Raw genomic sequence first — 27,217 nt, 5'->3', positions numbered from 1 at the left:
GTTAAAGACCTAAATGTGAGACCCGAAACCATAAATAATCCTAGAAGAGAACACAGGCAGTAATTTCTCTGACCTCAGTCATAACATATTTTTGAGGTGGGGAGGAGCAGAGGGAGAAAGAGAATCCTAAGCAGGCTCCATGCTCAGCTCAGAGCCCAATGCAGGGCACAATCTCATGACTGTGAGATCATGACCTGATCTGAAATCAGGAGTCAGATGCTTAACCAACTGAACCACCCAGGTGTCCCTGAACATTTTTTAGGTAAGTTTCCTACGTCAAGGGAAACAAAAGCAAAAATAAACTATTAGAACTACATCAAAATAAAAAAAGCTTTTGGAAAGCAAAGGAAACCATCAACAAAACAAAAGGATGGTTGTCTCCTACTGAATAGAAGATATTTGCAAATGATATATCTAATAAAGGTTTAATATCCAAAAATATATAAAGAATTCCTATAACTTGACCAAAAAACAGTCCAATTAAAAAATGGGCAGAAGACCTGAATAGGCATTTTTCTAATGAAGACATACAGATGGCCAATAGACACATGAAAAGATACTGAACATCACCAATGATCAGGAAGATGCAAATCTAAACCACTATGGGGTATCACCTCACACCTGTTGCAGTCACTAAAATCAAGAAGACAAGAAACAAGGAGTGTTAGGATGTGGAGAAAAGGAACCCTCAGGCACTGTTGGTGAGAATGTAAATTGGTATAGCTACTGTGGAAAGCAGTATTGAGGTTCCTCAAAAAATTAAAAACAAAAATAACATGATCCAAGAATTCCACTATTAAGTATTTACCTAGGGAAAACAAAAACACTGGTTCAAAAGATACATGCACTCCTTATGTTTATTGCAGTATTATTTACAGTAGCCAAGACATGGAAGCAACCTAAGAGTCCATCAGTAGATGAATGGATAAGGAAAATGTGGTATACAAAGGAATATTACACAACCATAAGGAAGGATGAGATCTGCCATTTCAGGCAACATGGATGGACCTTGAAGGTGTTATGCTAAGTGAATTAAATCAGACTGAGAAAGGTAAATACCATATGATACCACTCACAAATTGAGGCCAAAAAATGAATAAGTAAAAAGCAGAATCAGAACTATAAGTACCAAGAATAAACTGTTGGTTACCAGAGGGAAAGGGGGACACTGGGCAAAATGGGTGAAGGGGAGAGGGAGATACAGGTCTCCAGTTATGGGATGAGTAGGTCACAGGAATAAAAAGCATAGCATAAGGTCAGCAGTCAATGATATTGTTGTAATGGGACAGATGGTGGCTATACTTATGAACATAGCATAATATATAAACTTGTCAAATCACTAAGGTGTATACCTGAATCTGATGTGACATTATAAATCAACTACACTAAAATAAAAAAGAAAAGAAGAGTGGTCAGATAAGTCTAGTTCTTAAATAGCTGCATTTCATTGAAACATTCCAAAAGTGGGAAAGTTGTACCATTTGAGACAAGATCTGGAATGACTATTATGGATGTGCTCTGACACTTTTTCATTACTTATGAAACGTGTTGAATTTACTTTGTTCTTTTATTGTTTCCTATTCTTAATTTGCCACACTAGGATATACATGTCATGAGAACAGGAACATTGCCTGTCTTTTTCATACCGCAACCCCATTATGCAATTGGTGCCAGATTTTTATAAGCTATAGAAAGATTTGTTAAATAAGTGAATGGAAAAATCAATTTTATAACATTGTCAGTGTTTTCTGACAGGCACATAAGATTATAAATTATTGCTTTTAAGTTAAAATTGGAATTGACAGTTACTTCCTTCAAATGCATATTTTGTTGTTATCTTTTTTTTTTAATATAGAGCAGTAAAGCAAACTTGACACAATCTTTGCCACTTAATTTTATTTCCAAAATACAGATTTTTTTTTTTTGGCATTGAAGACTTTACTGCCACCATAATTTGTTAAATAACTCTAGTAAATTAGTTTTCAAGAACAAATAGCAAAGTACAGTAGAATTTCAGTCCATTATTCTCTTTTAAAGTTACTCATTTTTCTTTTCTAAAAAAATTTTTTAAGTTTATTTGAGAGACAGCATGAGTTGGGGAGAGGCAGAAAGAGAGGGAGAACGAGAATCCCAAGCAGACTCCGCAGTGTCAGCACAGAGCCTGATGTGGGGCTTGAACCCACTAACTCACGAAACCTGAGCTGAAACCATGTGTTGGATGCTTAACCGACTGAGCCACCCAGACACCCCTATCCATTTTTCATTCATTAGAGTAATGGAAGTAGAAACAGAATTCATTTTCTAGGTGATTTTTTTTTTAATTTTAAATGTCTATTTATATTTGAGAGCGAGGGCACGAGTGTGGGAGGAGCAGAGAAAGACGGAGACAGAATCTGAAGCAGGCTCCAGGCTATGAGCTGTTAGCACAGAGCCTGATATAGGACTTGAACTCATGAACCATAAGATCATGACATGAGCCAAAGTTGGACGCTTAATCGACTGAGCCACCCAGACCCCCCTCTAGGTGATTATTAACAATTTTATTTACTTAAATAATCTCTACACCCAATGTATGGCTTGAACTCACAACCCTGAAATCAAGAGTTGCACGTTTCTATGACTAAGCTAGCCAGGTGCCCCTCTGGCTGATTTTTAAAATGTGATTTAATATACTAACAGTGAACTATCTGAAAAAGAACTAAATAAAATGGTCCCACCTATAATAGCAAATAAATAAAACACTTAGGAATAAATTTAACCAAGGTGGTGAAATATCTGTGCACTGAAAATTATAAGACATTGATGAAAGAAATTGAAGAAGACAAATAAATGGAAAGGTACCCCATATTCATGGATCAGAAGAATTAATATTGTTAAAATGTCCATATTACCCAAAGCCGTCTACAGATTCAATGCAATACGTGTCAAAATTTCAATGACATTTTCCATGGAAAAAGAAAAAGTCCTAAAATTGGAGTGGAACAACAAAAGTATTGAATAGCCAAAACAATCCTGAGAAGAAGCCATCACAATTCCTGATTTTAAATTTTATTACAAAGCTATAGTAATCAAAACAGTATGGCACTGGCATAAAAATAGACACTTAGGCCAATGGGACAGAATGAAGACCTCAGGAATAAAGCCATGCATATACAGTTAACTAATATTTGACAAGGAAGCCAAGAAGACTCCATGGAGAAAGGATAATCTTTTCAGTAAATAGTATTGGTAAAACTGGATAAACACATACAAAATGAAATTGGACCTCTGTCTCACTTCACTCACAAAAATTAACTTGAAATGAATTCAAGATTTAAATGTGAGACCTGAACCTGTAAAACTACTAAAAGAATATATAAGAAAAAAAACCCCTAAACATTGGTCTTGGCAATGATTTTTTGGGTATAACACTAAAAGTACAAGCAACAAAAGCATAAAGAAACAAGTGGGACTACATCAAACTATCATCAAAATGAAAAGGCAACCTATGGAATGGGAGAAAATTTTTGCAAACCGTCTATGTGATAAGTGGTTAATATCCAAAATGTGTAAGGAATCCATACAACGCAATAGCAAAAAAAAAAAAAAAAAAAAAAAAAAAATCCAGTTGAAAAATGGGCAAAAGACTGGAGCGCCTGGGTGGATCAGTTGGTTAAACGTTCGACTTTGGCTAGGTAAGTTAAACTCACGGCCCATGAGTTCAAGCCGCACTGGGGACTGTGTGCTGACAGCTCTGAGCCTAGAGCCTGCTTCACATTCTGTGTCTTCCTCTCTCTCTGCCCTTCCCCTGCTCATGCTCTCTCTCTCTCTCTCTCTTACTCAAAAATAAACATTAAAAAAAAATTTTTTTAAACAAAAATGGGCAAAAGAATAGACATATTTCCAAAGAAGACATGCAAATGGCCAACAGGTACATGAAAATATGTTCAGCATCACTAATCAGGAAAATACAAATCAAAACCACAATGAGATACCACCTCACAACTGTTGGAATGGCTGTTATCAAAAAGACAAGAGACAAGCGTTGGCAAGGCTGTAGACAAAAGGGAACACTTGTGCGCTGTTGGTGGGAATATAAATTGGTACAGTCACTATGGAAAACAGTATAGAATTCCTCAAAACATTAAAAATAGAATTACCATGTGAGCCAGCAATCCCACTTCTGGATGTATATCTACAGGAAGTGAAAAAAACACTTTCAGAGAGGTATGTGTACCCCATGTTTGTAGTATTACTGACAATAAGCAAGATATGGAAACAACCTAAACATTCAACATAAATAGATAAAGAAACTGATACACACGAATATTATTCAGCCATAAAAAAAAGGAAATCCTGCCTTTTGTAACAACATGGAGAACCTTGAAGGCTTTATATTATGCTAGGTGAAATAAGAGAAAGACTAATAATACTTCATGTTCTTACTTGTATGCAGAATCTAAAAAAGTCAGATTTATAGTAATAGATATTAATATTAGTTGTCAAGGGGTGCAAGGTGGGGGAAATTGGGAGATATTTGTCAAAGAGTATAAGCTCTTGGCTATAAGATTAAGTTCTCAGGATCTAATATACTACATTACATACTGTGTGGTATGTATATACTGTTAATTGCTTATTCTCTATTATATACTTGAAAGTTAAGAGAGTCTATCTTAAATGTTCTCACCACACATAAGAGTAAATGGTAATCATGTGGGGGGATAGAAATCTTAACTAACCTTATTGTGATGATCATTTTGCAGTATACACATTTATCAAATCATCACATTGTACAACTTAAACTTACATGTAATATGTCAGTAATATCTCGATAAATCTGAAGAAAAAAAGCCATCTTTACCAAGATGACAGAGGGCTACATCAAAGAGATTTATCTCCTCTCTTTCTTATTACTTTTCTATATTTTCAACACTTTTATAATGAGACTATATTCAAGCTGATATATGTAATCACTTAGAAATAAAATGAGGGGGAAGGTGACTTAAGAAATTTGACTTGTTTTGTGTTACACATTGACTGTATTTGTAACTTACTTTGATTCTAGTTCTGTTTTTACTACTAATCTGTTTTATTACCCTGAGCAAATAATTTCCTTTCTCTTGGCCTCCGTTTCCTCACTTATAAAATGTGAGGGTTAGGCTAGACCCATTATATTCCCAAAAGGTAAAAAATGTTGATGACATTTACTAACACTAGTTATGATGTATTGTCAAAGAATCTAGTTTATTTGAGGAAGAAGCTCTCCAATTATTCCAGGTTTGCTTAAACTTCAAAAATTGTACCTCCTCATGATACGATTTTTTTCAATATATTTTTATTTAACTGTGGTACAAGGTTGTGTATACTACTGTATCTATTTTTTAAATTTTTCTTGATGTTTATTTATTCTGGGAGAAGACAGAGACAGAGTGTGAGAAGGGAAGGGGCAGGGAGAGGGGGAGATACAGAATCTGAAGCAGGCTCTGGGCTCTGAGCTGTCAGCACAGAGCCCAACATGGGCTCGAACTTGTGAACTGAGAGATCATGACCTGAGCTGAAGTTAGATGCCTAACCGACTGAGCCACCCAGGCACCCCATGTTGTATCTATCTTAAGAGAATATTTGGTAGATTTCATGATTTGTACTGCTTTCAGGGTTATTTCATGATCTAAATGTCACATTTGTGTGATATCCTGAGCCAAGATGCATACTTACTCATGGTCCTTATCTAGAGAATTTTCCTTCTAGAGTAGGGAAAAGATAGCCAACGAATATGGATGAGAATCATAGGTAATAGTAGAACTCAGAGGTTCATCGTTTTGAGGTGTTTACTATGTGTTTCATGAAAAGTGAGGAAGAGTTAGGACTTAAAGAGGGACTTAGGTGAAGAGAGTCATATTTTAAAGTCGGGATAGATGGCACAAAAACAGACACTCAGATCAGTGGAACAGAATAGAGAACCCAGAAATGGACCTATAAGCATATAGCCAACTAATCTTTGATAAAGCAGGAAAGAATATCCAATGGAATAAAGACAGTCTCTTCAGCAAGTGGTGCTGGGAAAACTGGACAGCGACATGTGGAAGAATGAAATTAGACCACTTTTTTATGCCATGCATAAAAATAAACTCAAAATGGATGAAGGACCTGAATGTGAGACAGGAAATCATCAAAACCCTAGAGGAGAAAGCAGGAAAAAAACCTCTCTGACCTCAGCCACAGCAATTTCTTACTCGACACATCTCCAAGGGCAAGGGAATTAAAAGCAAAAATTATTGAGACCTCATCAAGATAAAAAGCTTCTGCACTGCAAAGGAAACAGTCAACAAAACTAAAAGGCAACTGATGGAATGGGAAAAGATATTTGCAAATGACATATCTGATAAAAGGCTAGTGTCCAAAATCTATAAAGAACTCACCAAACTCCACACCTGAAAAACAGTCCAGTGAAGAAATAGGCAGAAAACATGAATAGACACTTTTCTAAAGAAGACATCCAGATGACCAACAGGCACATGCAAAGATGCTCAATGTCACTTCTCATCAGGGAAATAAAAATCAAAACCACACTCAGATACCACCTCATGCTGGTCAGAGTGGCTAAAATGAACAAATCAGGAGACTATAGATGCTGGAGAGGATGTGGAGAAACGGAAACCCTCTTGCATTGTTGGTGGGAATGCAAACTGGTGTAGCCACTCTGGAAAAGTGTGGAGGTTCCTCAAAAAATTAAAAATAGATCTACCCTATGACCCAGCAATAGCACTGCTAGGAATTTACCCAAGGAATACAGGAGTGCTGATGCATTAGGGGCACTTGTACCCCAGTGTTTATAGCAGCACTTTCAACAATAGCCAAATTATGGAAAGAGCCTAAATGTCCACCAACTGACAAATGGATAAAGAAGATGTGGTTTATATATACAATGGAATACTACTTGGCAATGAGAAAGAATGAAATCTGGCCATTTGTAGCAACATGGATGGAACTGGACAGTATTATGATAAGTGAAATAAGTCATACAGAGAAAGACAGATACCATATGTTTTCACTCCTGTGTGGATCCTGAGAAACTTAACAGAAGACCATGGGGGAGGGGAAGGGGGGAAAAAAGGTTACAGAGAGGGAGGGAGGCAAACCATAAGAGACTCTTAAATACTGAGAACAAACTGAGGGTTGATGGGAGGTGGGGGAGAGGGGAAAGTGGGTGATGGACATTGAGGAGGGCACCTGTTGGGATGAGCACTGTGTGTTGTTTGGAAACCAATTTGACAATAAATTATATTTAATATATTAAAAAAAACCTCTTTGATATTGGCCGCAGCAACTTCTTACTCAACATGTCTCTGGAGGCAAGGGAAACAAAAGCAAAAATGAACTATTGAGACCTCATCAAGATAAAAAGCTTCTGCACAGGAAGGAAACAATCAGCAAAACTAAAAGGCAACCGACAGAATGGGAGAAGATATTTGCAAATGACATATCAGATAAAGGGCGAGTATCAAAAATTTATAAAGAATTTACCAAACTCAACACCCAAAAAACAAATAATCCAGTCAAGAAATGGGCAAAAGACATGAATAGACACTTCTCTGAAGAAGACATCTAGATGGCCAACCACCACATGAAAAAATGCTCAGCATCCCTCAGCATCAGGGAAATACAAATCAAAACCACAATGAGATACCACCTCACACCTGTCAGAATGGCTAACATTAACAACTCAGGCAACAACAGATATTGGTGAGGATGCGGACAAGGAGGATCTCTTTTACACTGCTGGTGGGAATGCAAACTGGTGCAGCCACTCTGGAAAACCGTACGGAGTTCCTCAAAAAATTGAAAATAGAACTACCCTACGACTCAGCAATTGCACTACTAGGTATTTATCCAAGGGATACAGGTGTGCTGTTTCGAAGGGACACATGCACCCCAATGTTTATAGCAGCACTATCAACAATAGCCAAAGTATGGAAAGAGCCCAAATGTCCATTGATAGAGGAATGGATAAAGAAGATGTGTGGAGTATTACTCAGCAATCAAAAAGAATGAAATCTTGCCATTTGCAACTATGTGGATGCAACTAGAGGGTTTTATGCTAAGCGAAATTAGTCAGAGAAAGACAAATATCATATGACTTCACTCATATGAGGACTTAAGACACACAACAGATGAACGTAAGGGAAGGGAAGCAAAAACAATATAAAAACAGGGAGGGGGGCAAAACAGAAGAAACTCCTAAATATGGAGAACAAACAGACGGTTACTGGAGGGGTTGTGGGAGACGCGATGGGCTAAATGGGTAAGGGGCATTAAGGAATCTACTCCTGAAATCATTGTTACACTATATGCTAACTAACTTGGATGTAAATTAAAAAAAAGAAAATTTAAAAAAAAGGGGATAGAACCAAAGTATGTACAAAAACGAAGAGAATCGTCAGTTTTTTAGTTTTACTTAAAATTGAAAAGTTTTGTATTTCCAATTTGGCTCAGGTCATGATCTCAGGGTCATGGTATCGAGTCCCATGTTGGGCTTTGCACTAAGTGTGGAACCTGCTTAAGATTCCCTCTTTCCCCCCCCTCCCCGTTTCTCTCTGCCCCTCTCCCTGCCCGTGTTCTCTCACTCTCTCAAATAAAAAAAAAAAAAAAAGAATGCCATATGATCCAATAATTCCACTACTGGGTAGTGGACTACCCAACACTAATTTGAAAAGATATATGCACCCTTGTGTTTATTGCAGCATTATTTACAATAGCCAACATATAGAAGCAACCTCAGTGTCTGTTGCTAGACAAATGGTTAAAGACAAATGGTTAAAGAATGGAATATTACACAGCCATAAAAAAGAATGAGATTGTGACATTTACAACAACATGGATAAACCTAGAGGGTATTATGCTAAGTGAAATAAGTCTGAGAAAGACAAATACCATATGATTTCACTTGTATGTGGAATCTAAAAACAAAAAGAAGAAACAAAGCAGAGTCAGAGCTATAAATACAGAGAACAAACTGATGGTTTGAGAGGGGAAGCGGTCGAGGGATGGACTAAATAGGTATAGGGAAGGGGGAGATATAGGCTTCCAGCTATGGAATGAATAAGTAACAGAAATAAAAGGCACAGCATACAGTCACTGATACTGTAATAGTGCTTGTATTTGGTGAGCATAAGTTAATGTATAAACTTGTCAAATCACTATGTTATATACCTAAAACTAATGTATCATTATACACCAACTATACTCAAATGAGAAAAAAAAAGGAAAGTCTTCCTTTGATTATCTTGAGATTCTTGAATTCTGATAGGTATTCGTTCAACAGTTATCATTGGTAATGGGGAAAGTTTACTAAACCAGATTTTCTTTTCTTCCTAGGCGGCGATCATTAGTAGGGTTCAGTGTAGAATTGTGGCTTTAGATCTGCGAGGTCATGGTGAGTGATGTACATAATTAGTCACTAACTCTGATAAATTTGCCAACCCCTTTGAATACTGTTAACTATTACAAGTTTCAATATGGCCACAGAATAACCTGGTCCATTCCATTTGGGCTCTTTGAGGGAAGTCTTAGTTTCCAGCTTTTACAAAAGATATTTTATAAATACACATATATGTTATTGTTTAGCTATGAAAATGTCCTTTAATGTAACCAAATTCTGATGCTGATGATGTATAAGGAATGTAAATAAATCTTTGCTAGGCTACTGGAGTTACATCTTCCTTAGGGTGCCCAATTATCAAGATGCATCTTTAACATAGAAAATCCTTGCTGAGCCCATCATACACAACCATAAAGTCTGCATTTCATTCCCAAAAGTGAGATTTTTAAAAGAGAATACCGTTGCTTTTATAATTTGTATTTTTGGGAATTTTATTTTTTTAAATATTTTCTTTTTAGGTGAAACAAAAGTCAAGAATTCTGAAGACCTGTCTGCAGAAACAATGGCAAAGTAAGTAATGTAATATTGTTTATACATCACCTAGCTTCCATTACTATTATAAATAGTAGTGTAACTATTTACTCTCCTAGTGAGACTGTTGTACAATAATTAGCATAGATAAAATTTTATTTCTGTTGTTTTTCCCCTGTATTTGGTGTCTCCTTAGTATTTAATCCTGAAAGAAACCTCCATCTTTCTTGATATATTCAGCATTATGTCATCACATAAAGCACTTGAAAATTCTTTGAGGCACAGTTTAGTTTCTGTTGTCTTTTGCAAAGTTTTCTTCTGTTGACAGAGTTGAATAGAATCTGGATATCTATTGGGAACTTACGCTTGAAAAGGGGGTTGTATACAAAAGACCCTGCCATGTAAGATGTTCTTAAGGTTTCCTGCCCACGTTCTTTATCCAACTTCCTAGAGACACAAGAACAAGATATTAAAGAATTAATGAGGGGCACCTGGATGGCTCAGTCAGTTGAGAGTCCAACTTCAATTCAGATCATGATCTCACAGTTCATGAGTTCAAGCTCCGTGTTGGGCTCTGTGCTGACGGCCCAGGGCCTGGAGCCTCCTTTGAATTCTGTGTCTCCCTCTCTCTTTGCCCCTCCCCTGCTTGTGCTCCCTTGCTCTCTCTCTCAAAAGTAAAACACACTAAAAAATTTTTTTAAAAGGAAGAATTAGTGATACCCTGGGCCTCAAAGTACAAGAGGACTATAGTATGTACAGTAGCCTCAAACATGGTCACTCATCAGATTTACCTAATAAGTGATTGAAATACAGATGATATGACCTTACCCCAGACCTACTGAATTAGTGCTTCTACCGGGGGATCTGGGCATTTATTTATATTTTGATAAAGCTCTGTAAAGAAATCTAATGCAGCCAGTCCTGTGACTGGTGTTTGGGAACCACTGACCTATATTGTAAACAGGATTCTTTTAACTACCTGGCTTTAATACATGGTCTCTCAAGTATTTGATCAACTTTGGCCAAAAATATCTTGTCCCTTCTTACTTTAGCAACTTTAATTCAAGAGTAAACTGTGTTACCTTCAGAAATGAAACTCATGTGGTCATAGTTTTATTGTTATAGCAGATACTGTTTGTGTGATATCTGCCAGACTTTATTAAGTGTAAATTAAGCACTTATTAAGAATAAATAATTTATTTAATTAAGTTATTTATTTTAATTATCTACATTATTAATTCTGTAGTGTACATATTATCCTTTTTTCTTGTTTTACCCAATGAGTATACTAACTCAGATTAAATGACTAACTGTATGAGGTCACACAGTTAATAGACCAGAAGTGTGATCATTCAACTATGGTGCTTGGCAGAGAGAGAGAAAAATAACAATATATGGTACCATTCCATTCAATGACCATATGCCTAAGAAACCATGAGAAGGGAGCTAAGAATCTGTTCTCTCAGTTGTTCCTAATGCCTTTGTAATATGAGAACAATAAAGCCCAAGATAATCAAGTATGTTGGTGATACCTATTGAAAGATTCGTGAACAATTTTTAAGGTTTCCTGACTGTTGACAAAAAAGTGAAATCCATCATCTAAGTCGCCAGGTTGCCAAAGGGTTATGATGACTTGGATGATGTCCTACAGGAATTTGAAGAATTAATTGAGGGAGGACCTGAAGGATACATTGCTTAATAATGTATCAGTCTGAGACAATCAGGAAAGAAAAATCACAGTAATTTAAACAGGGAAAGTTTAGTATAAAGACTTATTAACTATAATAGGGGATTGGAGTAATGAAGAAGTGGCTAATAAGAAATAACGAGAACAGGGGCGCCTGGGTGGCTTAGTTGGTTGAGCATCCAACTCTTGATTTCTGCTCAGGTCATGACCTTAGGGTTGTGGGATCAAGCTCCACATCTGCATCTGGCTCTGCACTGAGCATTGGAGCCTGCTTAAGATTCTCTCTCCCCACCTCTGTCCCTGCTCTCATGCTGGCTCTCAAAAAAAAAAAAAAAAAAAGTAGTAAAGAGAACACTGAAGAATATATGTTTAATTAACTTGATTGTGGGAGTCATTTCACAGTATACTCATATATCAAATCATCACGTTGTACACCTTAAATATATTATAATTTTATCGGTTATACCTCAGTAAAGCTGGAATACTTTTCAAGAAAAAGGAAGAATAGCAGATATAAGAAGCAGAGAACTATCACCTTGGGCTGACAGAGAACACTAATGGAAGAGGTTGAGATTTAGACCCTGTTGTAGAGGGCATGACTGTGGCTTACTAAAGACCGAGAAGTCATTTGGATGCCACTTTGGCAGAACTGGCCAGATACCTGCCCTCTAGGGTGCAGGGGAAGCTGTTCACAGGGAGGTATCTCACCAGAGGCACTCTGCAACAAAAATATCGGGAATGGTTCCAAAGATCTGCTATATAACATGGTGCCTATACTTAATAATGACATAATCGTGTACTTAAAAAGTTTGTTAGGAGGGTAAATATCATGTTAAGTGTTCTTATCTCGTGCACACACAGACACACACACACACACACACACACACACACACACACACACAAAGGAACTTTTGAAAGTGTTTATTACCTTAATCATAGTGATCGTAAAAGAAGTGTATACATATATCCCAACTTACCAAATTATATACATTATTTGCCATTTTTATGTACCAATTTTATCTTAATAATACTAGGGAAAAATTGGGCCTGGGGGGATGGTGTGCCAGAGAAGCCACCTGTGCTGCAGGATTTGGGCACTGGGGAAGCTGTGTGTGCTATATAGTGCTTACCATGCTACATGAACTAGGAGCAAAACCCTTTCTGCAGTGTCTCTCCTGCACCCTCTACTGATAAAGCTTAACATTATGCCAGCTGGAAAGGAAAAATATTTAAAGGCCTCAGATCCAATTTTGGAGAACATGCAAGGAAGGATGAATTGGAGCTGAGAGTTGCCAGTTGATAACTGGCAAGAAAGGTAAAATGAAAATAGATGACTGGGGCGCCTGGATGGCGCAGTCGGTTAAGCGTCTGACTTCAGCCAGGTCACGATCTCGCAGTCCGTGAGTTCGAGCCCCGCATCAGGCTCTGGGCTGATGGCTCAGAGCCTGGAGCCTGTTTCAGATTCTGTGTCTCCCTCTCTCTCTGCCCCTCCCCCGTTCATGCTCTGTCTCTCTCTGTCCCCCAAAAAATAAATGTTGAAAAAAAAAATTAAAAAAAAAAAAAGAAAATAGATGACTAAAACCATCCAGCACAGTTGAAGATGATTACCAAGAACCAGAAGAGCTAATAAGTTAGATTATTGTTAAAATAGTCAAAGCAATAAAATATTTATATGATTTCTGAATTCAGTCACTCTGAAACAAAAATCTCAAAATGGGTATATTTAATGGACAGTTAATGTAATTTTCAAGTAGTACTGACAGCATGATTTTTCCCTTGTGTATCAACTTCGGAATCTCAACCGTACATAAAATGTAATTCCCCTGAAAGTAGAAGAACCAAGAATTGGTTCAGGTTGCTCTGATACTCTTTTTCTTTTATGTCTGTTGCTTCTCAGGAAATGAACCCATTATTGATAAGTATGATAGAATCTCCTTTTAAAGCATCTACCTAAATTGTGGCATATCTAGTTACAGCTAGTTTTGTAGATAACGTCTGCTTCTTCATCTTTGTTTTATTTTTTTGGAACTTCAGAACATGTCTCAAGGCACTAATCTTGGTAGTTTGGCTAACTTTAATAAGAATAAATTTCTCCTTGTAGTAGATGATCAGTAACCACCTTTTACCTGGATGAAATACACTTTTGCTAAGCTTAGATGCAGTATGGAGTTGCTTTGTTTCAGACCTTGTCCACCTTCATCACAGAACCCCTGCAACTAGGTTACTGAGTATTTTAGGGAGACCTGGACTTAGATAATCTTCTATAGCATCCTTTTATTTTATTATAATTGTTACCAACCAAAAGTTTTAACTTTAACTCCAAAGGAATATTTTTAAACTATTTTTTTTCACTTATAAAGTTGGGGGCCTCCTTGTCTGCCATTCAGATTATCTGCAGGTGCTACAGCTACCCTATTCACATCTGTAATTGTTTTATGAGATTAAAAAAAATTGTTTTTAGTGTTTATTCATTTTTGAGAGACACAGAGTACAAGCAGAGGAAGGCAGAGAGAGAGGGAGACACAGAATCTGAAGCAGGCTCCAGGCTCCGAGCTGTCAGCACGGAGCCTGATGTGGGGCTCGAACCATGAACTGAGAGATCATGACCAGAGCCTAAGTCGGATGCTTAACTGACTAAGCCACCCAGGTGCCCTGTTTTATGAGACTTTTTAAGATTAATTTCTTCTGAGGGGCACCTGGGTGGTTCAGTCAGTTAGGCATCTGACTCTTGGCTTCTCCTCAAGTCATGATCTCACAGTTTCATGAGTTTGAGCCCTATATTGGGCTCTGTGCTGGTGGTGTGGAGCCTGCTTGGGATTTCTGTCTCTGCCCCTTCCCAACTCTTGCTGTGTCTATCTCTCTCAAAATAAATAAATAAACTTTAACAAAAAGATTAATTCATAGCATTTACTTTTCCATTCTAAATACTTTGGAGATCATATTCGAAAGGCTGTGTTTCCTATATCCACATCTGCTCTATTTAGCTAACACTATATGGGTGCTTGAGGTATATAATAACACCCAGCAACACAAAACTGTCTTTTGAAGTTAACTGACTCAGCCACTCCCAGAAGACAGTAGAGCCAGTGGTCTCTGAAAACATACCATACCTACCTATTGCTGTAGCAAAGAGGGCCTATATGCAAATTAAACCCAGGTTCCTACTTCAGTTCTCATTTTCAGAGCTTTAAGGTTTGACTTTGTTAACCGATCCACTCAATTAAAAACGAAGACAGAAGTCAATAAAAATTAGCTCTGAACATCTTTTTAGTTTCTCAGAACATTGTACTTACATTTATGTTCATATTTCAAGCAACTTACTTGACAAATTATAAGTAACAATTAACCTTTGAATAGCATTTATACTTTTCAAAGTAGTTTTCATTCACTGTTTCAGTTAATCTCGAATAGTAAATTATGTGTGTGTATATATATATACACACACACACACACACACACACATATATATATTTAGTAAATCATATTCTTATCTTCATCTTATAGATATAACTGCCTGAGAGATTAAATAACTAATTCAAGTCCACATAATAAAAAATAAAGTAGGGCTGCAATTCATCTTGTGACTCTAAACTTTACTACGTTAGAATGCTTAATAAAATTGTTTTCTGTTTTATAGTTGGGGAAATTTAGGCATAGAGCACTTAAATTATTTGTCCAGAGTTTCAAGCTTACATTTAAAATAAAGGTATATGAAAATCAGAAAACCTGGGTTCTTGGTCCTGTTTATTAGAAGAGCTAAATGTGTGGCTACATGAATAGATACGGGGGGTGGGGGTGGGGGCATGCTAAGAGATTGACATAGGTATATTTTCAAGATGGCCCAGTAGACCTTTACAGTCTTAGCACTGTTAGTTGCAGACTAAACAAAGGAATTAGGAAAGAAAACGATTTTTAGTGTTGTCAGAGAACATTCCCAGCTTTGTTTCCTTCTCTTTGCAGGGATGTTGGCAATGTGGTTGAAGCCATGTATGGGGACCTCCCTCCTCCAATTATGCTGATTGGACATAGTATGGGTGGAGCTATTGCAGTCCACACAGCATCATCTAACTTAGTGCCAAGCCTCCTGGGTCTCTGTATGATCGATGTTGTAGAAGGTAAGTTTTCTTAGTACTGACTAAATCAAAATCTTTGATTTATAAGAGATCCATGGTAGATTATTATTACCTTATTTTAATTTATTGATCTCTACTCATCTTGAACTATGTCCCTCTGTCTTTATATCGTTTTTTCTGTTACTTTGTGGCAAAGGCATTCTGAGTATTTTTTAATTGACATACAAATTTTATTAGTTTCAGTTGTATGACATAATGATTCAATATGTGTATATATTATGAAATGATCACCACAGTATGTGTAGTTAACATCCATCACCACACATAATAAATTATTTTTCTTGTGATGAGCACTTTTAAGATCTACTGTCTTAGCAACTTTCAAATACACAATATATACTATTAACTGTAGTCACTATACTGTACATTATATCCTGAAGACTTTTTTATTTTATAACTGGAAGTTTGTACCTTTTGACACCTTCACCCATTGCACCCGTACCCTATATTATATGGTCATTTCCCATGTCATTGAAAACTCTTTGTAAATATCTTTTAGGGCTACATAATGTTTCAATTGTATGTATGTCCCATAATTATATTTAATGTTAAAAAGCTGCCATGTCTTTTATGACCCACTCAGAAGTCATACGATTGCTTATACAAGTCAGCCCCTATTCAGTATGAGAAGACTACACAAGGGAGTGAATATCAAGAGGCAAAAATCACTGGAGGCCATCTTCGAAACTTGCTATCACATCAGTCTCTGAATTTTTTTAAGCTGCATCTTTTTTCCCCAAAACATCACTGAATTCTACCATCATTGAGGGCAGATATACACAGTTGGCCCAGTAAATGTAAATGCTTAAAATATGTTAAGTGCTGTGGTTAAAGTATTTGTTTAACATCTAGGTACAGCCATGGATGCACTTAATAGCATGCAGAATTTCTTACGTGGTCGTCCTAAAACCTTCAAGTCTCTAGAGAATGCCATTGAATGGAGGTAACCCACAAATCTATATTGTCTATATTTTGAATGTTAGATTCTAACTGTCCTTTTTCATCAGCTCAGGCACCAAGTTCAAAAGAATAGTTCAGTTTCCAAGCCTTAGCTTTATTGTAATATCATGTGTGGAAACATTTATGTAAAGTGCAGAATTATTTTTAATATTTAAATGTTTCACACTGGGCCCAGTTGTCTAAAATCCATCCTTTTTCTAATACACTATAGTACCTCCTACAATTTTAATAATTATGGATTATCTCCTGTCTAGCTATCTCCATTTCTGAGGTAGGAGTTTGGACTAAATGAGACTCTAAGGCCTTTTCTACTTCTGATGCTTCATGTTCTGGATTCACTTTCTGTGTTCCAGAGAAAATGGTGGAGAAACAGAGGATGGGCATAGGTTCCTTTCTGTTTTTATTTGGGTTTGGGTAAATAAAAACCCTTTGGGTGAATAGTTTTCATAAAAATCACTGAATTGGCTATGACTTCCACTAAAGTAAAGGCTGTTTTGTCATTAATTTATTCATTAATTCAATTATTTGATTAAATATTTATTAAACACTTTGTGCTAAAGGGTGAAATTTCAGAAATGAGTAAAACACTGCCCTTCCCCCAAGGAAATCAATCTTCGGATAAAAAACTTTAGTATCCTCTCTTCCTACCTCTTCTTCAAAATCCATCTCTAGTTCCTTTCCCAGAACCCTTCTCTAAGTCCTCCAAACCACTCAGATTACTCCCTCAGTTAAATTGCTAAAGACCTCTGTCTATATTATATTGTACTGTTTACCTCTTAAGTCTCCCCAAAAGGATATGCTTATATTGTTAATTTTCATTCCTGTCTTAAGATTCTTCCTACATCATAAGGGCAGAAGTTATCCTCTATTTCTTTTGTACTTTCATATAGCATACAGCATACTGCTGGCTGCCTTAGCAGGCAGAACATATCTGTTCATTGAATCAAAGAGATCAGCTGGAAATTAAGGACCTGGTAAATGTATCTGAGGTAGTTTTTCTAAGACAGAGGGTCTCATGCCAAATATGGCTTGCCAAAATGATGTTTGTGTTTGGTGAGGTTGCTTCTATCTCTCCTTGCTCACACTACTGAGGTGCAGGATTCCTGTTCCCTCATCAACACCAAAGATCTCTCCATCTTTGGCAGACACAGCATTTCAGAATGAAGCTGCTGCCAGTTCAGCATGTATCTGAGGCACCCTGCCTTCTTCCCCAGGAGCAAACAGTGAGAAAATTATTCCAAATAATTTTTTTGGAATAATTGGAGAGGGAGAATGAGCCAGCATGGGGAGGGGCAGAGAGAGGGGGAGAGAATTCCAAGCAGGCTGCACACTATCAGCACAAAGACTGATGTAGGGCTTGGTCTCACAGACCATGAGATTGAACCATGAGATCAAGAGTCAGACACTTAACTGCCTGAGCCCTCCAGGGACCCCCCCCACCAAATAACTTTTTAAATTTATTCAGTAAACTTTGGTTTTTTAGTCCCTAAGATGTGTTACTTACTACCTGATTAAGAACTGGAGATGAATCAGACTTAGTTCCTATCATCCAAAAACTGGGAATACAAACAAGTAAATATTTAAACACAGTACAGTGAAGGAAGCACAAAGTTATAGAAGATAGGTACTTAATCCAGCATGAGGGTATTGGTGGATCTTTTCTGAAAAGAGAAAAGGTGGCTCAGTTGGTTAAGCCTCCGATTTTTTATTTCAACTTAGATCATGATCTCACAGTTTGTGAGTTCAAGCCCCATGTCAGGTTCTGTGCTGACAGCTTGGAGCCTGCTGGGGATTCTCTCTGTTCCTCTCCCTCTGCCCCTTCCTCGCTCGTGCACTCTCTTTCTCTCAAGATAAATAAATTTTAAAAAGAGATAGAGTCTTGGTTCTAGTGGCAGATGTGGGATAGGATGAGGGCTCTGTTTGTTGCATGTTAAAATGTTCTGCGTTGTATAAGAGCCACTGATTTTTAGATCCCACTTCTTGAACCTGAGAATCAAAGAATACTATGAAGTATGTCATAATTTTGTATTCGGCTGGATATCTGAATCAAGTTTATGACTCATAGTTATTGTGGATATTCCAGGTTTTAAGAAAGATGTTGAAATACAAAGCCAACCTGTTTAATTCAGTAAAGATTTAAATCAAAGTGAATTCCCACTTCTGCTTTCTTGGTCATCCTAATGAGAGACAATAGGTCATAGTCATTAGAAGCCTAGGCTTTAAAAGTTGGACAGATAAGGATTTACACTTTGGTTTCATCACTCTGGCTGCTCTGAGGAAAACACTAGGGGAAGGGAAAGGGATGGGTGTGATAATGGAAGTGGGAAATTGATTAGGAGGCAATTGTAGTATAGGAGAGTATTTGGAATGTATTTTGAAGATACAACTGACAGGAATGCCTTACAGATCAGATGTCAGGAGAGAAATGAGGGGTGGGGGTAGGAGGAGGCACAGCATTCAAGGATAACTTTTAGATTTTTAGTCCAAGCAATCAAATGAATGGTGGAGACAAAGAGAAGTAGATTTGGGAGCAGGTAAAGGGTCAGGGAATCAGGATTTTTGTTTGGATAAACTGAAATGGTTATTATACCTCTAAGCAGAAAGGTCAAGTAGTTACTGGTCTATACTAGTTAGAAGAGGCTGAGTTAGAGATAAATTGGAGAATCATTATTACATAGATAATATTTAAAGCCAAAAGATTGAATGCAGTCACCTAGAGATTTGATATTGATAGAAAAATTCCAAGAACTGAGCCTTGGGAAACTCCACAATATTTAGAGCTTGGGAAGAAGAGAAAGATCCAACAAAGGAAACTGAAAAGTCACAGTTGGTGAGATAGAAGGAAAACTAAAGGAGTATAGCAAGTGTTTATAGAAGGAGGGAGAGAGCATCTGTGTCACATGCTGAGAGATCAGTTAAGATGAGGACTAAAAAATGACCATTAAAATTGACCTGAGGGGCACCTGGGTGGCTCAGTTGGTTGAGCGTCCGACTTCAACTCAGGTCATGATCTCGCAGTCTGTTAGTTCGAGCCCCACGTTGGGCTCTGTACTGACAGCTCAGAGCCTGGAGCCTGTTTCAGATTCTGTGTCTCCCTCTCTCTCTGCCCCTGCCCAGCTCATGCTCTGTCTCTCTCTCTCTGTCAAAAATAAACATTAAAAAAAAATTTTTTTTTAATTGGCATGAGTAAAGGTGACCTTGACAAAGACAATCACAGAAAATAAGTAGGCGATAACCCCCCCTCCAAATATATGTTTGAGGATATTAGTTGGGGAAAGGATAGGAGATGACAAAATGGAGAAAGCAAGTAAGATAACTTATTTTTTAGGATAACTTTTGGGAAGTTTTGTTGTCTAGGAGAGCAGAAAAATGGGATGGTATCTAGTGAATGTGGGCTTGAGAATGTTTTTAAAAGATGTTTTATAATATCCGCTAGAGAAAAAAAATGATGACACATAGGATAATAATTTATAGCAAGAAGAGATGCGAACCAGTTCCTAAGGTTGGCCTTGAATAGGGAAAGAGGTGTTTCATATATTAAACAGTCATGAAGGGAGAGTATGTGATTTATAAATACTGGTAGATTTGTAGATTCTGCAGGTTCAGTTGGTGGATGGAAAATTCAGTTGGTGGATCTGTTGGTGGATAGAAAAATGAATAGTTCTGATCACATCTATCATTAAAATAGGAAGCAAGGTCTTTATCTAAAGGGGTTGCCCTTTAAAATTTTACATGATTTTTTAAGCTAAAAAATTAGATTTAAAAAAATGCATTCTGATTGCCTGCTTCAGGTAGTGTTTCCAGTTCCCCCTGGGACATGAAGCTGCTTTGCTTGGCCCTTAGTCATATGTAGGTAGATAACTGAGAGGCCTAATCTATTAAAATAGTATCTAAGCTTCTGAATTCTATATCATAGCATGCAAGGCCCTCTAAGAAGTCATCTCTGCCCACCTATCCCTTTCTCCTATTCACACTCCTCCTTTGCTTTCCCCTGCTTCTCCTTGCACTCTGTCTTCATCCTACTAACTTTTCCACATCACAGTCCCTTTGTTCACAATGTGCCCCTCTGTCTGTAATGCTCTGCCCATCTCCCCCCACCCTTTTTTGAGAGAGAGAGAGAGAGAGAGAGAGAGCGTGCAAGCTTGAGCTGGGGAAAGGGGGAGAAGGAGAAAGAGAATCTTAAGCAGGCTCCACGCTCAGCGCAGAGCCTAACACAGGGCTCTATCCTATGACCCTGAGATCACAACCTGAGCCGAAACCAAGAGCCGGACACTGAACCAATGGAGCCACCCAGGCTCCTGTTTTTAAATTTTATTTGAGAGAAGAGCGCGAGACCATCCTCTTTTATCTTCCACTGAACTTCTTTTCTCCTCAGTTTAGGCAGGACATTTTGGGGAGCTTTCTTTAATGTCTTCATTCAGAATCAAGTGATTCCTTTGAACCTTGCCTTTGTTATACTGAAACTATCTGTGTTTCTTTCTCCCCCCTGAATTAGGTGCTTCTTGAACATAGGCCTGGCACATAGTATCCTCCTGGTAAATATTTGCAGAACTGAAATGACTTGAATGTCTTTAACCTAATTTTTACTACTTGGCTTATAGCCATAATAACCAGGTAGGAAGTAGTGGTTATCTCCATAATAAGCTATATTGGCAAACACAACTTTGTAGTAGGTTCCACAGAATCTGCAGAATTATTCGTTTGACCCTAGTGACGTGATAAAATGGTTGCTGAATAACCTCTTTCCCTTCTCACTTTTCTAGTGTGAAGAGTGGTCAAATTCGAAATTTGGAGTCGGCCCGTGTCTCCATGGTTGGCCAAGTCAAACAGTAGGTCTTATTTTTTCCCTATTGGGCTCTTTAGAGACTGAAACATGGTGAGAGAATTACAGATTGCTTTTTGTTATACACCTGTCCTACCATCCTGAATGCCTTTATTATTTTAGATAATTTTGACAAATGAGCTCAGCTGGGCTAGCAGCATAGCTTTTCTTTCTTTCCTTTTTTTTTTTTTTTTTTTTTTTTTTTTGAAGAAATCCTAAAGCCTATATAATACAGGACTACCATATTAATGTAACTCTGGGTGTTAAAAGGTAAAAAAATCCCAGAGAATGGATATTAAAAATTAAGTGTCCATTCTAGTGCTAGAAGTGATCATTTTATTCTGGTAATAATCTCCTTCCTAGCCAAACCTGATTGTGAGGAAATTACAGTATAAAAGCTTTAGCATAACCTGAGTGAAAGCCAGATTCTAAGGCTAAGCTAAGAGTATTTAGCCCAGTTGATCTTCTTGGATAGGGTTACATGAGTCCTGGGTATTGCTATGTAGTCAGAAAATGAACTTTAGATGAATTGAGAAAATGTTGCCCAAGGGAACAACAGGGAGCACAGGAGTTGATGAAAATGATAATGGTATTATTGAATGCCTGCTATTTGCTGGGTACAAGGTATTTTATATACACCTTCTCATTTTTAAGACCTTACCTTATGCAAATTTTCAAATATATAAAAGTAGAATAATACAATGAACCCCAATGTACATAATGCCTATTTTCAACAGTTACTCATGGCCAGTCTTTTTTCATCTGTGCCCCTATTTATTTACCCTAAGCACAACATTTTTTGAAATATATTCCAATGGTAAGGACACTTTAAACACAATCACAGTACCATTATCACACCTAAAAAAATAAATAGTTCCTTAATATCATCAAATGTCTATTCAGTATTCATGTTTCTGATTGTCTCACAAATAACTTTCTTACAGTTCAAGTCAGAATTACAATAAAGTGATATGTATCAATTGACTATATCTCTTAAGTATCTTTTAATTTAGTTTCCACTTTTGTCTCATTTTTTTTCCTTGCGATTTATTTGTTGAAGAAACCTGGTTGTTTGCCCTGTAGAATTTTCCACAATCTGGATTTGCTGATTGATTCCTGAAGGTGTAATTTAATATGTTCTCTCTTCCCTGTATTATTTTTTTAATTTTTATTATTTTTTTATTTCAAGAGAGATAGCGAGCAAGTGGGGGAAGGGCAGAGAGAGAGAGACAGAATCCCAAGCAGGCCCGCACTGTCAGCACAGAGCCCTATGAGGGTCTCAAAAACCATGAGATCATGTTCTAAGCCGAAATCAAATTAAGAGTCAGACCCCAGAGTCAGATGTTTAACCAATTGAGCCACCCAGGCACCCCAAGTTTTTGGTTTTTGGGTTTGTTTGTTTGTTTGTTTGTTTGTGGGTTTTTTTTTTGTTTTTTTTTTTTTTGTGCCCTGTATTGTTTGTAAATTGTTAGTTAGATCCAGAGATTTGGTCAGGTTCAGCTTTATTTATTGCTATTTTGGCTTTTTGTTTGTGAGAATACATACTGCCAATAGGAAGCATGTAATGTCTGGTTATCTCCTTTTTTTTAGTGTTGGTAACCATTGATGACCATTATGTGGATTCAGTAACTCATTTGCACTACCTCATTTAGTCTTTACAGTACCTCTTTAAGATAAGTATTGTTTTATAGATGAGAAAATAGAAGTTCAGGAAGGTATAATAGTTTTCCCCGGATCACACAGCTAGTGAATAACAGCTCAAATTCAGTCTCCTGTGTATTTGACTTCAAGCCTTATATTATGGATTTTATGCCTAAAAATGCAATTTGAGTAGTAATATCTGACAGACACATGCAGTATTCAAATAAGCTGTGAGACTGCCCACTTTTTAATGCCTAAATATTTTAAGATCTGACTTGTTTAAGTAGTGATGAAGCATTTCATGAGGAAGTTATATGGCTTATGTTCAGGTAGTTCAGTGATTGTAAAATTTTACTTAATATGTAAATTTAAGTGTTTTAATATGTAAACTTGTGTATATAGTGTATGTTTTAATTGTCACATAGATATCAGATGGAACCTTCCTGCCCTTCTTGATCTATGTGAAATTCCCTTGAACCTCCTAATCCATAGCTTGGAAATGTAAAGTACATATTGTTTCTTTGTTATACTACTTTGACTCTAGATGTGAAATTTGACACCTCAAGTCCCATAGAAACCCGCCCCCCCCACTTGACAAAATATTTTATGAACATACACTTTACTGAGATTGGTAGAGGAGACAGGGAAGGAGAAGTGATAACTGTTAAGAATCCACCACTGAAGTTTCAGTGGCCCTTCAGTTTATCCACCTCTTTTTATCTCATTGTCTCTTCTCCCTTCACTCTCCCTATCAAGTACAAAATAACAGATTCTTCTTTATCATGCAGAACAGACCTTAGCACTAGCTGCTACCTAGGCTCTTGGGATTTTTACCTTTAATATTGTCAGTGTACTTTTTCCAACAAGTTCTTTCTAAAAGGAATTATGGTACCAGCTGGTCATATAATAATAATTTTTCTACCTAATTATATAACAGACATTGTTTTTTAGAGGAAAAACAACAGTAATTGGTTGGATCATATGTTCTAATCTCCAAGGTTCAGCTGCCCATGGTTGTTGTAATTGCCAGTTTCTATTAGCCAATTAAAAGTGGGGGCCTTTTACCATTCTGTCTGAGACTTGTTCTATTGTAAACAGGGTACAGTAGAAAAGTACCATGCTGTCATGTTAATTGGGTCTGGATTTGCCTTCCAGCCTCATGTACTAATGAGCCAGGTGATCTTGGACAAATTTTTTTTTTTTTTAACTTTTCAGGGCTACCTCATAGGATTGTTATGAGAATTATATAAGATAATACCAGTAAAACTGTTGCCACCATGACTCAAGGAATGGTTACTCCCTTCTGTGGGTCAGTATTGGTGCAAGAACTGGAAACCAGCCCTCAGAGTATAGTCCTACATTGGCCATGACCTTCCATAGCCCTGGCCTACTTCTATACATTTTAAAATGCACATGTTTCACATCCTCCTTCTCCCAGAAGCATGGTCAATTTTAACTGACATTTGATTGTAAAAGACCATAAGTATCAGTATCTCTGAGATAATTTGTATATAATAGAGAGATATATGATAACACTTTCTAAAAAAAAAAACCTAGGTGTGAAGGAATTACAAGTCCAGAAGGCTCAAAATCTATAGTGGAAGGAATCATAGAGGAAGAAGAAGAAGACGAAGAAGGAAGTGAGTCAGTAAACAAGAGGAAAAAGGAGGATGACATGGAGGTGAGTGAAAGCCGGCATTCTTGGAAGGATGGAGTATGGAATGGTTCAGAGTGTGTGGGGGTAGGGAAGGGGAGGTGATGTGTCCTTTTTTGCCATTGGATATTTTAGGGGGCGAAGATGTTATAGATATTTAGGTTAACTATAGGATATAAGGCACCGTTGATAGCTCTGACAAATTGGAACATAAAACTTCACAGTATATACCCTCCCCTCAAACAGCTTGCTTTCTCATCAGGCTCTTTCTCACCTCATTACTTCTGTTCCTGAGGTTTATCTCATGAGACAATCTCATTTCCTACTAGTCTATGCTAAGCCCATTAGATCTTATCTTTCAAGGTATATCTCTTACGGGATGTTTTCTGACCTCATTTTATATCATTTATACCCTTTCCAGTATAGCACTGAGAGTCTGTATGACATAACTTAGCACTCTTTTTTGAAGTCATGGCTGAGTTATAGAATTGTTTTTCATAAACCACATTCAAAGATACTATGGTCTCTTGTAGTCATCTCTAGGATGCATAATCAGTGTCCTCTAATTTCATGAGAATTTGTCTCCCAACAAAAATAACCTGTGTATTTTAAGCACAGGATCTGATGTTCTATACGAATTTCCTTATTATTTAGCTTGGAGTTGTGTGCATAGCAAATGTCCTGTGAGTACTTGTTGAGCACTTCATTTGAGGATAATAGTGGGAAAGAGTACTTTTTTTCTTGGAAATGGTTGGTGAGCATGAGCAGCAGACTTTCTGGGATGGATTATAAACATTTTACTAATGGCAAATAATGGAATTGGTATACACCACATATTCCTTTACATTTGGAGATGCTACTGTTAGCAAGGAGGAGAGTACACTGACCCTTGAACAACATGGGAGTTAGGGACACTGACCCCCACACTGTCAAATCCAAGTATAACTACTAACTACCCAAAAACTTAATTACCAATAACCTACTATTAACCAGAAGCCTTACCAATAATATAAACAGTTAATTAGTACATAATTTGTATATTTATATGTATAAATACTGTATTCTTACAATAAAGTAAGCTAGACAAAAGAAAATGTTATTAAGAAAATCATGAAGAAGAAAAAATACATTTACAGTACTGTACTATTTTCAGTGAAAAAAATCTGCGTATAAGTGGACCTGCGCAGTCCAAACCTATATTGTTGAAGCATCAACTGTATGTTCATCAAACAGTATTTTTAATTTAATGAGGTTCTTTCTGTCATCCTTAAGATCAATAAATAATTTGTTGTACCTCTTTGGAGTTTACAAAAACATAAATAATGCATGACTAATTTGCCTTCCCTACACTGTGTGAGGTGAGGAGAGATCTTTTCTCCCATGTTAAGAGTTAGAAACTGAGACTCAGAGGGGCGCCTGGGTGGCTCAGTCGGTTAAGCAGCCGACTTCAGCTCAGGTCATGATCTCGCGGTCCGTGAGTTCGAGCCCCGCGTCGGGCTCTGTGCTGACAGCTCAGAGCCTGGAGCCTGTTTCAGATTCTGTGTTTCCCTCTCTCTGACCCTCCCCCGTTCATGTTCTGTCTCTCTCTGTCTCAAAAATAAATAAATAAACGTTAAAAAAAATTTAAAAAAAAGAAACTGAGACTCAGAGATGAAGAGACTTGCCCAAGGTAATCGAGTAATATTTAGTAGATTTGAGACTCTGATACAAACTGCCAATTACTTTTTGTCTTTTATGTGCTGCAAGCTATACTAAGTGCATCACATTTATCGTCCCGAGTTCTCGTTTTAGCTCTGCATTATAGATATTATCACTGTTTTATAAGTCAGGTACAGATACTTGCCTACAGTCACATATAAATGTTAGCACTAAAACACATCCAGATCCTCTGATTTTTAACTCCAGCTCATTTTTTCTTTGCAGTTTTTTATAAGCCCAGTTATATGCAGTTTAATAAACTCCAGCATTTTTATTAGGAGGGCAGACTGAGACACATGAGGCAATAAGAAGTATAGCTGAAACAATCTACACTTGAGTAAGGACACAAACCCCAAACAACAGAAACTGCTTATTGCAACTAGTAGATCTATAGATCCTGAAGATCTAATGCACAGCATAATAATTATAGGCAACAATACTATTATAAGTTGCTAAGAGACTAGGTCTTAATTGTTCCCAGCACAAAAAAGAAATGATAATGTGACATGATAGAGCTGTTAGCTGTCACTGTGGTGTTACAGTATAGCAATATATAAATGATCAACACATTGTACACCTTAAACCTACACAATGTTATATGTCAATTATATCTCAATAAAGAAAAATAAAATAAAATGATGGAGAAAATGTTAATAATGCAAATTAAACTTAATGACTACAACAGAAACCGTCACAACTTTTTTTTAATATGAAATTTATTGTCAAATTGGTT

At 37.1% G+C, this 27,217-nt stretch overlaps 1 protein-coding gene across 2 annotated transcripts in view; it reads left to right on the top strand.

The window, feature by feature from the left end:
* PPME1 (protein phosphatase methylesterase 1) overlaps positions 1-27,217 on the top strand; it is an 88,792-nt gene that overhangs the window by 45,770 nt on the left and 15,805 nt on the right. For both annotated transcript variants that reach the window (XM_047879436.1, XM_047879437.1), the window contains 6 exons: positions 9,355-9,412; positions 9,877-9,928; positions 15,537-15,691; positions 16,562-16,652; positions 21,433-21,498; positions 24,690-24,813. In XM_047879436.1, the coding sequence (XP_047735392.1) occupies positions 9,355-9,412; positions 9,877-9,928; positions 15,537-15,691; positions 16,562-16,652; positions 21,433-21,498; positions 24,690-24,813 (546 nt within the window). The remainder of the gene's footprint in view (positions 1-9,354; positions 9,413-9,876; positions 9,929-15,536; positions 15,692-16,561; positions 16,653-21,432; positions 21,499-24,689; positions 24,814-27,217) is intronic.

This window comes from Prionailurus viverrinus, chromosome D1 (assembly GCF_022837055.1).
Source record: "Prionailurus viverrinus isolate Anna chromosome D1, UM_Priviv_1.0, whole genome shotgun sequence".
Classification (NCBI taxonomy): domain Eukaryota; kingdom Metazoa; phylum Chordata; class Mammalia; order Carnivora; family Felidae; genus Prionailurus; species Prionailurus viverrinus.
This window is presented reverse-complemented; position numbering and strand designations above follow the sequence as displayed.